The sequence below is a fragment of the Physella acuta genome, unplaced genomic scaffold, assembly GCF_028476545.2.
Source record: "Physella acuta isolate Inbredline_101_S28 unplaced genomic scaffold, ASM2847654v3 ptg001766l, whole genome shotgun sequence".
NCBI classification, from domain to species: Eukaryota; Metazoa; Mollusca; class Gastropoda; family Physidae; genus Physella; species Physella acuta.
Window position 1 is genome coordinate 122,501 of NW_026733276.1, and position 16,941 is coordinate 139,441.

Genomic DNA, 16,941 nt, shown 5'->3' on the forward strand with positions numbered 1-16,941 from the left:
TATCGGGGGGGGGGGGGGGGGGGGAGTAAGCTGTCCCCCCCCCCACCAAACACATCATTTCTAGTTGTCAAGCCCACAGTTAGCCGTCATTTTTTCCGGGGGGGGGGGGGGATAGGATGAGGATCACTTAAATTTCCGGAGGGCAAACTTAAAATTTCCGGGAGGAGGGTGGGTGGGTGGGCGTACAGTGGTTGATGTGCATAATTTCTATATCAACTATATTTATTTTTCCATTTGTCCTTGGTGCGTACTCGGCTGGGGGGGGGGGGGGGGGCAAAATACCACAGAAGAGATGCCTTTAAAGAAATTATGGGTAAGCTGGGGTAAATTTATTAATAAATAAATAATCCCTTAACAGTTGTTGAAGAAAATCTAACTTTTAAATTTGTTCAAACTTTTTTTTTACCTTTATGCTATAAAGGGAAAGTGACTTTTAAAAGAAACACAGATACATCGGCTACTAAGCAGTGCTGGCGCCAGGTTATTTAGCGCCCTTATTAAAACGCCCCGTTTCACTTAAATTAATTTACTACAACATATGTATAAGAAAACAATTAATTAAAAGTGACATATTAATTTATTATCAATAGCATACACGTTATAAGTAGACATCAAAATCAAATTTTACTTGCCTCCTTCGTCTCAAAAGTTTGTACTAATTCCTTCAATTCAAGTTAGCAAGCGTAATCACATTTTATTGAAATTGTTGCTAAGTCCACGAGTCTACTTTGTACTTTTACGACATAGCCCCCCCCCCCCCCTCCTTAAAAACTTGCAAGTGCTCCCCCCCCCCCCTCCCGAGGGGAAAAAGTCTGGAGAGAGTGAAAAATATGAAAAGACAATTAATTAGATGTTTAATTTAAGACTGAGACTATGTCTACTAACATTAAGTACGAGAAAAATGGCCCGTTGAGGAAGGATACAACGGGCGCTAGGCAGATAGTGCTGTCTCTTTTCTCTAAACTAAAACCAACCCACCCGCCCACACACATCCCACCCCCCACCCCCACCCCCCACCCCCCCACACACAACCCCCCCCCCCAAAATTTCAAGTACCCCCCACCCCTCTCCGGGGAGGAAAAAGTCTGAAAGAAACACTGGTGTCGCGCTTAGCCACTACCCGAAGAATTGCATTAAAGAAATTGCAAGAAAACCACTTTTTAGATTAGACACATTAATTAGGCGGTAATTTTATTATAGAGTATCGATGAAGAAATTTCTTTTGAGTTGGGGAGGGGGGGGGGGGGGGCTCAGACGTTCTTACGCGGGGGGTGGGGCTTCGCCCCTACCCGAAGAATTGTATGAAAGAAACTCTTCACGCAAACCATTTAGATTAGACAAAATTTCCTTTTTATTCAATGTTTACTCGAGAATCAATGACGTCATATTACTGTGTGCACTCTCCTGCTTGAGATTATTTTCTACTCTATGCTAAATGTGACCGCGTCATACTTCGTTTTTCGAATTACTGTGCATGTTTTTATTTTGCTTGTGTTTTCTCTACAGCGTTCTTGTCAGATAGATAGATACATAGACAGACAGCGAAACTATTAGTATTATAATTGTTATTTTTACGGCTACTGATGTATTTGTTTTTCAACTTGATAATAGTGATAATGATAAAAAAAAACAACCTACCAAACTATTTTGTTTAGAACTTAAGCTCTATATAATTTTACCATAGCAAATAATAACTTAAAGTTGTATTTACATGTAAGCGGTCAACCTAAGGCCCGAAGGTGCAGGAATTTGAAATGAATGTACAGTTAATCAACGAATTATCTCCCATTTGAAAATCCAAATACCAAAATTTTATTCAAGGGAAATAACTTTCACAAGAATAGCTAAATTACCCAGGTGTAACAAAGACATGCTTGAAAAACACAACAAAACGCTCTAAATTTCATTACGTAATAATTGTAACAAATATTTTATATTAGCTATGTAACCTTGTGAAAACAATATATTTTACCCATTGAATACTTGAATGTAGGTTTTGTTTGAAAGCTTCAAAACGGTAGCTTTACTATAATTAACATACTTCTATTCAACTTTGATGGCATACGATTGAACGCGACATATTCTTTTAATGTGTAACATATTAAATTTTGGATCCCCGATATAAAGGGACATTTTTCAGAAAACCTAACACGGGTAACTGTCTTAGACATTGCTAGAATTTATTGATTGAATAAACAAAAATTACACTTAGAAAAAAACAAAGTTTACGGTTGGCTATAAATTCCATCCTATTTAATATTATATATTAATACTTTAAGAGTGGTAATATAATTTTAATATAGATTCCTAAAAAACATGATTTTTCGACTAGAGAACGCCTATTTTTCTTTGTAGTGTGTTCCGTGCTGAATTGAAATTATGTAACTTACGATAAACTCGACTACTTGATATACTCTACTACATTCACAACACATATCAAACTTCGATATCTAAACATAACTAGACTCGATGCTCCAGAACTATGACACCAACTCGCTTAACTTTATCAAGCTCTACAAACGATACTCCAAATCAACAACGATTTCACTGGACCTACTACTACACTTTAACATTCGATATAATTCGATACCTTAATACCACAAGAATCAATCATCCCGAACTCCAGAACTACGATACTTCATTACCTGCATTCTCATATCTCTATTACCAATCAGATTCCACTAGATCTTAAACTATAAAACAGCCGAATAACAATAATGACACTTTAACACATAGATACTTTATACTTACGAAACCATATCAGCAACAGCCTTCCGCCGTTACTCCCATCAAAACTTAACCAAACAAGTACAATACTTTGAACACCCCGTCATTACAAAACTCTATACACCAGGACATATTTCTAATTCAAAGTCAGAGAAAACGAGACTTACAAGCCCTATTTAAATTAGATAACCGTTTGAAATGTTCAAAATTTAATTTACGAACGTTTTCTACATCACTTGTATGACACCAAATTAAAAAGGCATTGTGACTGGTAAAAAAAAGTGCCCCGACCTTTCCAAATTAGGGAGATGGGGTTGCATTTTCAACATCGCGAATAAATATAGGCCTATATAGACCTAATTTTGGGGTGGGGGTGCAAAATAGATATTGGTAGTTCGTGCTGGATGCCGAAATAGATCGCTACGCCTTTATAAAAGTTATTAATTATTAGGTACTTATTGATAATAGCGATTAAATATTTTGCGCCCCCCACTAGGGATGGCGCCCAAGGCGACCACCTAGTTCGCCTTATAGGTAGCGCCGGCCCTGCTACTAAAACACCTCTTGTCTGAGTGCTGGTAGTCGAACACAGCTAAAAGTAAAAGCGGAAATGTGCGGAAACAAGAAAGAAAACAATTGGAACAGAGGCGTAGCGACCCTTCCCTGCGCCCGGGGACAAACTTTCGATTTGCAACCCCCCTCAAGATTTCGATTTGCACCCCCCCCCCCTTGAAAATTTCGATTTGCACCCCCCCCCCTCAACCTTTCAATTTATTTTTCCACTTCCAACCCATTTTGGCGCCCCCTAAGGTCGGCGCCCCCTAAGGTCGGCGCCCCCTAAGGTCGGCGCCCGGGGAAATATGTCGTCCCCCCTCGCTACGCCTCTGAATTGGACATCTTTACTGGACATCTTTCCCCCTAATGATTTCTACGTACCAAGATAACACCAGTGTTTCTTTCAGACTTTTTCCCCGAGGAGGACACTTGAAATTTTCGTGCGGGCTAAAACTTTTCGCAGGGGAGGGGGTGGGGGCGACGGTCACTGGTGAAAGTATATATTTTTTATAGAAAATCTCTTTCGTTCGTGGGGGGGGGGGGGGGGGGGGGGCTGGGCTACCGAAGAGATACTTGAAGAAACACTGGACAAACATTAGAGTAACATTTTCAGAGATCAACTGCAGTGTATGACCGTTGAATGCAACGATTCGAAGCGAGATCTCGCCTGCACGCAGCGAGAACTGGAGAAATCTCGCCGAGAGGCGGACGATCTGAAGCTAGCCCTGCAGGTTAGATACTGTTGGTCAGTGGCGTAGGCAAGAGGGGGTTGGGGGGGGGGGGTTATAACCCCTCCCATGGCCCCCTGTATATATATATATATATATATATATATATATATATATATATATATATATATATATATAGGATTGTATATCCATTTAAAAAAATTGTTTGAACCCCTCCCATGACCAATTCCTGGCTACGCCACTGCTGTTGGTTATCCACACCCTCTTGAGAAACATTGTTTTTTCTAAAAAATATTATTATAGATGAAGATACCTATGGGTAATACAAAAATTCAATTATTATATTGCTGTTGATTAAACATGCTTGAATATACCAGCTTCGATCAGAGGCGTAGCGACCCCTCCCGGCGCCCAGAAACTTTCAATTTGGTGCCCCCCCCCCCATATATTTTTAATATTTATAATTCAAAATAACAGTTAAAATGAGCTTACTTTGGCGATCCTAGGGTCGGCGCCCAGGGATATATGTACCCTCCCCCCACCCCCCACCCCCATCGCTATGCCTCTGGCTTCCATAAGGGATCGTCCATAAATGACCTTACTCAAGTTCAAGTGATTTTTTTACAACCCCTTTACGATACCATAATAACATTGATACAAAGCGCCCCCCCCCCCATAGAAAACTAATTGAGCGAAAATTTAAAATGTATTAAATTTTATTTGTATTCTATATTTGCCCCCCCCCACCCCCCCCCCCCCCCTCCTCACACACACAATTTGCACATTTTCGTTGCGTAACATCATTTATGGATGGACATCCATTACCTACATAAACTCCTGTTTGTTTTGTTATTTGTTTAAACAAATCGACTCTGTATCTCTCCCACCAGGAGAAAGAAGGGATGTTGTACCGGCTCACGGAAGAGAAAACAAGCCTGTCCAGTAAAATCACCAGCCTTCAGTGTCGCCTCGAAGGGGAGACAACCCAGTTGACCCAGCAGATGGCTGACATGCGCTACCACATGGAGAAGGAGGTAACCCTTTAGTGGGGGTCACAGGTTCAGCGTGTATAATCAAAATCAGTGTTTCGTCCAGATTTTTTTCTCAGGGGGGGGGTGGGGGGGGGGGCACTTGAAATTTTCGGGGAGTGGGGGGGGGGGGGAACACTGTTAAAGTATATATTTTTAATATAAATTCCATTTCGTTTATGGGGGGGGGGGGGGCGGCTTGATGAGATGCCTGAAAGAAACTCTGATCAAAATGGATGCTGCGCTTACTTTATCATATTTTTTTCCAGAAACTTTCCACATGGGGTGGGTAGGAAAGAATGAAAGACTTGTTAAAGTATATTTGTACTCTATAATACCTGAAACGACAGGCGTTGTTGGTAGTGTGTCATTCGCTCATCGGTGTAGTGAGTAGATCTAGAGGTTGGTTAGCGTTAGAATAAATTATCTGTCGACTTTTGAAGATGTTAATTGCCTGGGACGACCACGGGAAACCTTTATTAAAAAATATTTTTTAATACTATTTTTTATACTATTCTAACTTCTATGGAAAACAGTTTAGAGAATGCACATTCAAAAATTGTTTTTCTTTAAACTGCTCTTGGCAGTGTTTTTTTCAGGCGTCTCTACTAAGCACATCCACAGCACCCCCAACCCTTGGACAAAATAAAAATAAGACATAATTTTTATGTAGAAACTATACATTTTAAGCAGCCCCCCTCCCTCACCGCAATATTCAAGTGCCACTCCCCCCCCCCCCCTCGAGAAAAATTTCTGAAAGAAACACTGGCTCTAGACAGGACAGCTAAGTAGAAGATACTTTCCAGTAAATACCGGGTAGTTAACTCAGTATTTACAATAATTTATTTTCTATTTTGATTTACCGCCCCTTCTAAAAAAATGGATCACCAGAAGATTATGATTGTTTCTTTTTTAGCGTCGGTAACTTACAAATTGTCGTTCCTGACTTTATTTTGCAGACTTTCCCCTATCGTTCGAGTTTGCTGAATGTTTTGTAAACACAGGCACTAAAATAAAACTACTAAATATCTCAGTTTGCATCCGAGCTGTAGTGTTTATCCCTGCTTGTATCAGGACTGTAATACTCATCACTGCTTGTGTCAGAATTACTTATTCCTGCTTGTATTAGGACTACTTACCCCTGCTTGTATTAGGACTACTTATCCCTGCTTGTATCAGGACTGTAGTACATATCCCAGCTTGTATCAGGACTGTAGTACATATCCCAGCTTGTATCAGGACTACTTATCCCTGCTTGTATCATGACTACTTATCCCAGCTTGTATCAGTACTACTTATCCCAGCTTGTATCAGTACTACTTATCCCAGCTTGTATCAGTACTACTTATCCCAGCTTGTATCAGTACTACTTATCCCAGCTTGTATCATGACTACTTATCCCAGCTTGTATCAGTACTACTTATCCCAGCATGTATCATGACTACTTATCCCAGCTTGTATCAGTACTACTTATCCCAGCTTGTATCATGACTACTTATCCCAGCTTGTATCAGGACTACTTATCCCAGCATATATCGGTACTGTACTACTTATCCCAGCATGTTATCAGCACTGTACTACTTATCCCATAATGTATCAGTACTGTACTACTTATCCCTGCTTGTATCAGGACTACTTATCCCAGCATATATCAGGACTACTTATCCCAGCATATATCAGGACTGTAGTACTTATCCCAGCATGTTATCAGCACTGTACTACTTATCCCAACATGTATCAGTACTGTACTACTTATCCCAGCATGTATCAGTACTGTACTACTTATCCCAGCATGTATCAGTACTGTACTACTTATCCCAGCATGTATCAGTACTGTACTACTTATCCCAGCATGTATCAGTACTGTAGTACTTATCCCAGCATGTATCAGTACTGTAGTACTTGTCCACTTGACAGACAGAGCAGCTGAGGAACTGTATCATGGAGCTGGAGGAGACCAACGCCAGCCTGTCCCAGAAGTCCTCAGCCACCCAGCGTCAGCTGACCCAGCTGGAGAAGTGCTACTACCAGAAGGTGGACACGCTGAGCAGGGAGAACGAGATGATGCAGAACAAACTGGCGGACAAGGATGATCAGTTGCAGGCTGCTAAAGATTGTATCACTCTAAGGGTAGGTAGCGTACAGTAGGTACCAGATCACTTACTTTAAGGGTAGGTAGCATACAGCAAAGATTCTGTCACTTAAAGGGTAGATAGCATCTAGTAGATATTGTATCACTCTAAGGGTAGGTAGCATACAGCAAAGATTCTGTCAGTCTAAGGGTAGGTAGCATACAGTAAAGATTCCAAGGGTAGGTAGTGTCTAGTAGACATTGTATCATTCTAAGGGTAGGTAGTGTCTAGTAGACATTGTTGTATCATTCCAAGGGTAGGTAGTGTCTAGTAGACATTGTATCATTTTAAGGGTAGGTAGCATGTAGTAGTCATTGTTGTATCATTTTAAGGGTAGGTAGCATGTAGTAGTCATTGTTGTATCATTTTAAGGGTAGGTAGCATACAGTAAAGATTTTTTTCATTCTAAGGATAGCTAGCATCTAGTAGACATTGTATTGTTCTAAGGGTAGGTAGCATCTAGTAGATATTGTATCACTTTAAGGGTAGGCACCAGATATCACTAAGATAAGTACCAACCAGCAGATAACTTCTTTTTCGTTCTTAATTTTAGTGTTGGAAGAGATCCCCCTCCAACACAATAACGATAACCAGCTAGCAAGTAACCAAAGATTGCATCTCAACACAGACCCTTTAATGAACATAATGCTAAACAAACCAATCCTAATTTTCAGGACTCAGAGATCATGCGACTGAAACTGCGGTTGTGCAGCATGGATAAGTGCAACAGTCACCTGGGCTCCAATGTCGACTGCTGCGTGCCCATGCCAGGCTCCAATGCCATGACATGCGAGACAGGCATCAAGTGCCGGCGGCGTTCCTTGTCCTGTGGAACATCGTCTTGTGTAGCTCCAATATCACATTGTGCTAAGTGGATGTCCAAAAATGATTCTGTAGGCAACTTGATTTAAAATGACTGCTTAATGCTTTTTACTTAGGGGTGGTTGGGGGCTTGAAAGTTGATATTTCACCATGTGTATAGGTATATATATTTTACCATGTACATATATATATATATATATATATATATATATATATATATATATATATATATATATATATATATATATATATATATATATATATATATATATATATATATATATATATAAAGACATATATATGAAAATGATTAAATACTCTCTTTCTAAAAATATTGGGTGGGTAGTCAGCTGCTAAATACTTTTTAGAAATGTTCTTTAGCAAGTACCTCTGTTAATGTTTAATCCACAAAACAAACTATTTTTATTTTATTTTTACAGGCAGATAAACCGCCATTGGACGATAAGTAGCAAAGATCAACGTCCAGTTAACCAGATTATTTTTTTCCCATCAATGTCGACTTTATAATGAAATAAATATACATGTACACAAAGTGTGTTCGTATTAAATTAGCAATGTAAACAGAAAGTGATATTTCAACGCCAAGGGTAGAAAAAGGTACAGAATATAGTCCAAGTAAAGTGGCGTTGAAATATCACTTTCTGTTTACATTGCTATTTCAGTTACAACGCCTGCTTCCACCCCTCACCATCGTATTAAATTATGATAATTGGTGATGGTACACTTAAATGTAACATTTTTCTCTCACTCTTCAAATACAACATTAAATACATTACATAGACACCCTGCCCCAAAAGCAACAATTATTTTCTGTAACGAATTGAGATTTTGAAAAAAAATCCTTGCAAACAAATCAAATTCTTTGAGAATAAATTATTTAATAGATAATTTTTATTTATTGGAATTTTTATTTGTGGCAAAACAATACAATTGTAAATTATGAACAGATTCAAAAAAATTAATATATATAACAAAAGCGTTCTCGCTTAAATGTTTATCTAAAGACTTGTTACAATTATATACAGTACAAACATATTTTTAACTTAGTGTTAGAACTTAATGATCAGATCGTATCAATCCAATAAGAAAAAATGTGGTAGATTATATTTGTCTCACTTATCTCACTGTAGGAAGGATTAACAAATGCAATACAATAGTAACACAGGCATGACAATAGGAACATGATATCATTAGTTTATCAGCAGTACCTGTTGTGGCAAGTAATGACAATAAGAAAAATAGACAAGAGCAGAATCATTAATCCTTCAAATACTGATATTTAAAACTAAAGTAATGGAAGTATTATTTCAAGTCACAGGTATTCAATAATTGGACACAATCTTGAACAAAATCTAGAAAGACAATGGAATTTTAAGCTTTAAAAGTTTTAGTTTTATCAAAGTTGTAACAACTTTTTTTTATACATTCATTACTAACCAATGTAGTAGTAATATTAACTTGCAAAATACTTTCCTAATTTTCTCCAAAACAATACCATATGTGGAATTACAATGTATATTAAACTAGACTCACATAACATTTTTGCTGAGGACTTGTTTTTTTTACGGACACTTTCAAACTTCTTTCCTAAAATTTAAATATCTTTAACAAAAATTGCCCAAAAAATTTCATTGATAAATTGATACTTTCAATCATTATGAAAACTCATAAGCTATTCTCATATTCAAAAGTGTTATTTTAAATTAGCAAGAAGTGACCAAACCATGACAGGAAGATCATGACTGACATATTTTACTGACCGTGCCAACATCCTCATGGCTCACCAGGACCACATTGTTAGCTACACGACTCATCAAGGCACCAACCTTGTCTGCGTCTAGACCCTGGTGCCACAAGTCTTTCAAATAATTCTCCACCTTGTGGGCGCTCTCCGCCTGTGATGCAGGATCCACATAAAGCAACAGGATCATCAAGATATCCTTGTAAGGCGCGTTGTCATTATCACAGTACTTGTGAAGAATCAATGCTGCCTCAGGTGACAGGAGCTGAAGGTTGTCAACCACTACGGATTTATATTTGGAAGATCCCAAAGCAGAATCTAATGCATCGTCTAGGTTTTTTTTCTGAAGATCTGATCCGAGGTCTTTAATGGAATTGATGTCAGTTATAGAAGGGGGTGTGTTTAATTTGTTCACAGACTGAAATATCGCAGCTATTTGATTTGCAACACACCTGGCAGTGGAGGAGTCTTTGCTTTGAGAAGCCATGAGAATAATGCTGGGATATTCTGAGCTGGTTTCATTTAAAATGTGTTTGACTGAAGCTTTGATTGTCCGCCATAGACGGTCGTTCTGACTGGGTAAGTTAGACTGCAGCTGTTTCATGTCATGAATAAATTTCTCAAAAGGTAGAACTTGTACAGTTCTCTTTTCTGGGGATGAAGCCAGCTCTCGTGGATTAATGAACGGCCAAATTAGATATGCAAAAACTAAAATAATAATAAACATAATAAATACAAAGAGATTTTTAGAATGGTTGCCTTGGTCTGAATGTTCAGAAGATAATTTCTTTAAATCTGGATAAATCTTTGAATTTTCAGCAGATTCCTTCTGTATTCTTCTTGGACTTGAATCTACATCTGAACAAGAAGCGGAGAACTCAGCATTTTTTGAACTGATATCTAACTGAGGGTATATCCTTTTAGTTGGAGTGGGAGAGTTTTGGTGAGTGTTTCTACTAGCAAAGGGGGATGGGTTAGACAAAAAACTGGAACCTGGGCTGCTGTTGCTGGATGACTCAAGAAAACTTTTGTACACAGAAGTGTCTCGCTTTTGACCAGGAGTCAATGACTTGTCAAGGGAGACGTTTGAAACATAACTGGTATCATTGTTTGAATCTTCTTCACTTTCACCTTCATTGTATGATGTCTTTTTATTCCTTTGTCTCAGGTCATCTCGGGCAGACATGTTAAGCTGACCTGTTTAAGAATGTGAAAAAACATTTGTTTTAAATAAAAAGACACAGATGTGTTGGTGGACTTAACAAGGTATTGAATAGAAATTGGTGACAAAGCAAAACTATAGTGATGGACTGCAAATGAGACCAATCTCTCAGCATCAGAGATGTATTTGGTACACTCATACTGGTTTTTACATTTTTTGGCACAGCAGTGATTTTAATTCTATCACATCAGTTGTTTGCCTTTTATTTATTTATTCCATTCTTTTTTCATCATTGAACCAACATGTGATGGAATTATTCAACTCCATTCTAGAGTTGTGCTGGGTTTTAAACAAACAACATCCAGGAGGCTGGATATATTAAATTCTTAAAATTTAATAAGTATTTTTAATTAAATAATTAAATTCACCTGTATTATTTTTAAAGATTGCACATTGTTTTACATTTTAAAAAAAAAAAGATTAAAAGTTAGGACATTGATTTAACATTCATTAATGTTAGACATTTTTAGACCAGTTTTATACTCATTTGTAAAAATAAACTGATATTGAAACACAGTTGAATTCTAATAAATTTTGCATATTGTGAGAATATAAATGTAATATTACTACTAGAAACATTCAGCGTGTAATTGTTTTTTACAAATTTTTAAATATTGTAAATTAAATGTGTTTAAACGGGAAAATAACCAGCAATTAAAATAATTTTAACTGAAAAAATTCAAATAACCTAGGAAAAAAAAAAAAAAAAAATCGCAATATAAATATAGCATTATTTTAACTTTAAAATAGTAATAATAGTTTAACTGCTGTGATAAATTAGAATTTGCAAATTATGAGTAAAAAATAAAAGGTATTTAACAATATTAGTCTTTATTTTTTAATAAACAAAAAATTCTGACAAATAAAACAGAAATCTGCTAATGCTTTATTGCATAACTTACCATTTCTTTAAAATACCCAGAAATTGCATAATTTAAAAAACAAAATCAAACATAAAATTAATTATTCCAATCTGAGGAAGTAGAATTAATACATTAGTAACTAACAGTCATTTTGGCTGGCCTGTCTAAAAAAAACAATTAGGCATATTTATTTTGAACAAATCTTTGAAATTGGCTAAATTTTCAAGTATTTCATTTCTATTTGCACAGCATATGTAGGCCTATATGATTTTTTAAATGTGAAGAAAGAATTTTTTTCTGATAGAATCATTGTGGTTGATCTTCTGATTATTTATTCTTATTTTGGGAAGCAAGACATTACTGATTACCCCCCCCCCCCCTATTTTATTAAACTCCTCCAACCTGTTTTATCAGACTAGTACTACACTACAGAGTACTTACCGCTGGTGACTCTGACTGCCTTAACCTAGCCTAAAAAGCTTGCCCTAAACCAGCTCCTCTGAGAACTCTGAAAGGGCAGATTTTTTAAATCATGTGAATTGTTTTTTTTGAAAACACACATTTGGTGTGAGGCACTGTTACTGTTAGGTCTGTTAGGGGCCGGGCCTAGATCTATATATTTATTAAGTAATCAATCGTTTTAGGTACATAAAATTGGCAGAGACTAGTAATGTGGGTAAAAAGGTGACTCATTAAATTTTGGTAATTATTTCATATTTTTTAGGAGGATTTATGTTTTGAAAGTCACAAAATGTTTTAAAGTTTCATCAATGTACAATTGTATTACTGCTATTAGGCTTACTTACTTACTTACAGATGGCCGCTTTTTATTCTGCTTGCAAACACTGCTGTTTAATTAGGCATTTTGATGAAAATTTCATAATGATTTTTGAATTAAAAAATCTATCAATAATTGCTAGCACACTAGTAAACTAAGCCAATTTAGCATATTTTAACTTTCTGTGCAAAGTCATTATTACTGAAAAAAATTCCAAAGTCAGGTCAGCCTGTGGCACCCTCCACTGAACTTGACTGAAGGAAAAAATATTTGACCTGTGACCTTCATTAAAACAGAATTTACTTTCGTTTTTTTTTTTAAATTTTTAGTAAACATGTGCTTAATCTTACCCAATAAGTAATAAAAATTTGACAATTAATTTTAATTACTGTTGTAAAGTGAGATAAACAGCTTAATAAACACGTGTTTTCTTGAGGGGGTGTGACACATCGCATTGTACCTTTATATTTCTGTGTTTTATGACTATATTTGTTCACAATCAGCATGCTATGCTTTTAAAATAGATAAAGGGTGTATAGCAAGTTACAAATTTCAGTTTAAAAAATAATAAAAATGATCATCAATGAAGAAAGAGTAAACATTCTATTTTTAGGTGTGACAAAAAACAGTCATAAATCTAGCCAAATGATTGGATTCTTGCGTGGCACACATTTTCCCGCGCCTCATGTTTACAAAAAAAGAGTATAATAAAATCCCATTATTATTTGTACGGACCATAACTCATACCGCCCATAAGTTATTACCAATTAATTGTAATGTGTGTAAAATTGATGCTTTCAAGTTTTATATGCACATAGTCTGGTTTGCTATGGAAGCGTTATTTTAGAGTTATTTGATTCGAAAGATAAGAATTATATAGAGCTACTGTCACTAAGGCGCCGCTTGCGAGACAAACAAAGAAATTAGGCCAAAAGTAGATCCGACAATTCTTAAATAACAGACTTAAATAGAAACGGATAGTTCCGATTTCTAAAATTAACGATTGCCTCGTAATCATTAGTTTTATTCCTATACCGTTTAGTGAAAGCGAAACTGGTCGCCATTTTAGTAAGCGCATGAGCCATGAGATGGCTTCAAAACAACAAAGCCGGAAGCGTTGAATCGAACGGCCTAGCTTAGCTATTTAAAGTTAATTTATTGCCTGTAATATAGATATATTTCGCCATTGATTTTGGTTTATTATTCAGTTATCTATAACGAAGTGACTACTCTGAAGATTTTTCTACCCAACTTCTCCACTTAGTTGGCAAAAGACAGCTCTGCGCATGCGCAGTGACTTATGGCTAGGGTTAGAATTAAGAATTAGGGTTAGGATTGGTGTTAGGGTTCTGCGGTTGTAAACACACGCATGCGCAGTACCATCGAAAACATCGCTGCGATGGCAAGTCGTAGTTTCTCTCCATTGCACATGCGCATCTTTTTCCGGCTAGCATCGGCCTATCTATAATATCTGACACAAATATGTCACAATATAAATTATTAAAGCCTTAACGGTAATCTATCGTTTTGGGTACGTAAAATCGCCCGCGGCTATTAATGTACGAAAACGTTACCTCATTGTCAAGGCTGTAATAGAAGTATATTGTGATATGTTTGTGTCAAATATTATAGATAAATGAATAATAAACCTAAATCAATGGCTAAATATATCAATATAGGCCAGAAATTAACTTTAAACAGCAGTGTCTGCAAGCAAGATTTGCTATATAAACAGCAGCCATTTGTAAAATAGAGTGACTTCCGCCTGAATCTCGCGCTATAAGTCTATAAAAATAAAACTTTAACAAGATGGCTGCTATATAGTAAATGAGCATGGTTGCATCTGTTGGAAACATCGCTGGTGTTCATTTATTACTGAAAAGTTTTAATTCAATTGTTTAAAAACAGGTACATAAATGAAACAAGGAAACATTTTTGTATTTTTCAAAACATAAATCCTACTCAAAATGTGAAATAATTATTATTTAATTTTAAATTTATTAAAATGTAAGGAGTCACCTGTTTTTCACATTACTAGTCGCGGGCGATTTTACGTACCAAAATCGATAGATTAACGCCTTAACATAACAATGAGGCAACTTTTTCGCATCAGACTTCATCAGAGTGAGTTTACAGTAAAGTTTACACTTTACTAGCCTCTGCCGATACCTAAAATTAAAATTTAAAATCCGCCTAACTAAAACGATAGATTACCACACCATTTATATTTAGGGCCTAATCATTGGCATTTTTTATTTATTAATAATATAGGGTGTGGGGAAATTGCGAGACGCGAAAAGCGAAATGGCGAGGCGGGAAAATGCGAGAAGGTAATGCGAGACATACCTGCGGAATTAAGGGTAAATAGCGAGACACTTTTTGCGAAAAAAAGTTTTTTCCTTTTTTTTCCATCTTAATTTTTTTAAATTATTTTTTTTTTGTTTTAAAATAAACAATCATTTAGCCATACCCTTTAACACGAGTGTTGTATGTTGTTATTTTTTATCTAGATACTAAGAAGATAAATAGATCTATATCTAGATCTATCTATTTAAAAATCCTAACATCGTTGCTGTGCTACTGTCATCGCCCGCTCTTGTTAGCGAGAGGAAAATCCCGTCTCAGTCGGCATTAATTTAAAAATCTAGCCCGCTCATGTTTATACAAACGTGAGCTGTGTCATTGTGAATTGGTATAATCTTGTCAGCAGGACAGATATTTTGCAACATCTATTTATGGATTTTTGTACTTGCAAAAAGTGTAAAAGTATAAACAATTCTAAAAAGTGCAATTAATTTTTTTATTAAGTAATTTTAATTACAAACAAAATCTTCTGAAACAGTCCTCAAACACACCTCGTGTCACCATCTTTCGCACATAGTACACCCAACCCAGTTCATTAGACTCCCATTTATACATTTTTCTTTTGCTACTTCTTCCAATCCACATTCACAACATTTCACATTCTCATCACAGTTGACCTCCTCGTTCATCCCACAAACAACACTGGCACCCATGTTCTCATCATCATCATCCGCACGCTCGACATCTGTTTTCCGTTTTTTATAATTTGTATTTTTTATCATTTCTGTAATTTTGGCAATGTCTTGCTCATTGTTGTCACCAGCAGTTGAGTTTTTTTTTTAAAACATCGATATTTTCCCAAAATCTTGTCTAATTTCGGTCAAAATAGAGTATTTTAATCAATTCCTATTACAATGTATTAAAACAGTTTTCTAAAACGCGAAAAAAACGTCTAAAATTCTTTTTCTAACATTGCTTTTTTATAGCGTGACTTCACATCTAACCCCCCCTCCTCCCCCTCATCACACATCGTCATAAAATTACAGACCCCCCCCCCCCCTACGAGTGTGACGTCATTTATGGAAGACCCCAAATAACACCACCACCAAAACCAAAAAATTCAGATAAGTTCAACTTGGTTTTAAAAATATTTGAAGTAGGCCCACAGCTTACGATATAGCATGAGCAACTGATAATATCGGTGACGTCACTTTATTTTGTTGTATCCAAATGATGTAGGCATTTCCTTGTGCTTAGATTTATATGGTAAAAAAAGCTAGAAAAAAATCGTAGGCGGCGGCTATAATACAAAATTTCCATGCAACAATAGAAAATATGTTTGCGGCGGCAGCGGATCCGGGCACGGCGATCTTCAAAGACTGTAAATTAAGCGGCCTCGGCGTTCCTCACAAAAGACAGAAGTTGATCTATCGTCGGCAGTATTTCCGTCGGTTTCGAACAAGGTGGTATTCTAAGTCGACACAAAAGATGGGGGGAGTTGACAAATCATCAGTATGTCTAGCAACGGAAAAATCGGAAGTTTTAACAATGTAAACGAAACGTCTTTGAAGTCTGGACCAAATACCACTGAAAATCGGGTGCGGTAAATTTTTCGCAGAAATCCTCGCATTTCAACACCACCCAGCGTAAGTATCGGGTTGTGGTAAAATGCGAGACAAAAAAGTCACGTGACCGACCGTTTTCGCGCCCTTCTCGCATTTTCCCGCCTCGCCATTTCGCTTTTCGCGTCTCGCAATTTCCCCACACCCAATAATATAGTCTGGTTTTCTTACAGTTATTTACAAGTTGGAAGTTTTTGTTTTAAATAATTTCTGTAGGCCTCTAGATCTATCAATATTTGATTATTTGTTACACTAACTTACACGCTCTTAGATCTTTTCTTATGTAGAATCTACCTTTCTAAGAAAAACAACCGATTTAATCATCGGTACAAACACCGGAAGTAGATACAAGTTTTAAATAGAACGGTCCCTCTTCTCGTCGAAACGAAGAATAAATAACACAAGAGACATCGCGACGCAGAGGGGGTAGGTTGAAG

General features: G+C 36.7%; 2 protein-coding genes across 6 annotated transcripts in view; one reads left to right on the plus strand and one right to left on the minus strand.

Moving 5' to 3' along the window:
• The window catches only part of LOC131930376 (coiled-coil domain-containing protein 18), a 23,560-nt gene extending 15,057 nt beyond the window's left edge, over positions 1-8,503 (plus strand). The window contains exons 15-19 of the mRNA XM_059286834.1: positions 3,896-4,013; positions 4,862-5,005; positions 6,917-7,129; positions 7,806-8,024; positions 8,394-8,503. Coding sequence (XP_059142817.1) covers positions 3,896-4,013; positions 4,862-5,005; positions 6,917-7,129; positions 7,806-8,024; positions 8,394-8,423 — 724 coding nt within the window. The 3' untranslated portion in view covers positions 8,424-8,503. The remainder of the gene's footprint in view (positions 1-3,895; positions 4,014-4,861; positions 5,006-6,916; positions 7,130-7,805; positions 8,025-8,393) is intronic.
• Positions 8,504-8,865: 362 nt separating this feature from the next.
• On the minus strand, positions 8,866-16,860 carry LOC131930384 (torsin-1A-interacting protein 1). 5 transcript variants are annotated; one of them, XM_059286843.1, is made up of 3 exons: positions 16,766-16,860; positions 12,242-12,308; positions 8,866-10,912 (listed from the first exon to the last, which is right to left on the minus strand). In XM_059286843.1, the coding sequence occupies exon 3, from the start codon at positions 10,899-10,901 to the stop codon at positions 9,711-9,713; it is 1,191 nt and encodes a 396-aa protein (XP_059142826.1). In that variant the 5' UTR covers positions 10,902-10,912; positions 12,242-12,308; positions 16,766-16,860; the 3' UTR covers positions 8,866-9,710. The 5 variants fall into 5 exon arrangements, with proteins under 5 accessions (XP_059142826.1, XP_059142827.1, XP_059142828.1 ...); XM_059286844.1 differs by having other exon boundaries at positions 16,799-16,844; XM_059286845.1 differs by lacking the exon at positions 16,766-16,860 and adding an exon at positions 12,611-14,419.
• Positions 16,861-16,941: the final 81 nt, after the last annotated feature.

Excerpts from the sequence above, each read along its gene's own strand:
- LOC131930384 (XM_059286846.1), bottom strand. The coding sequence starts at position 10,901 with ATGTCTGCCCGAGATGACCTGAGACAAAGGAATAAAAAGACATCATAC.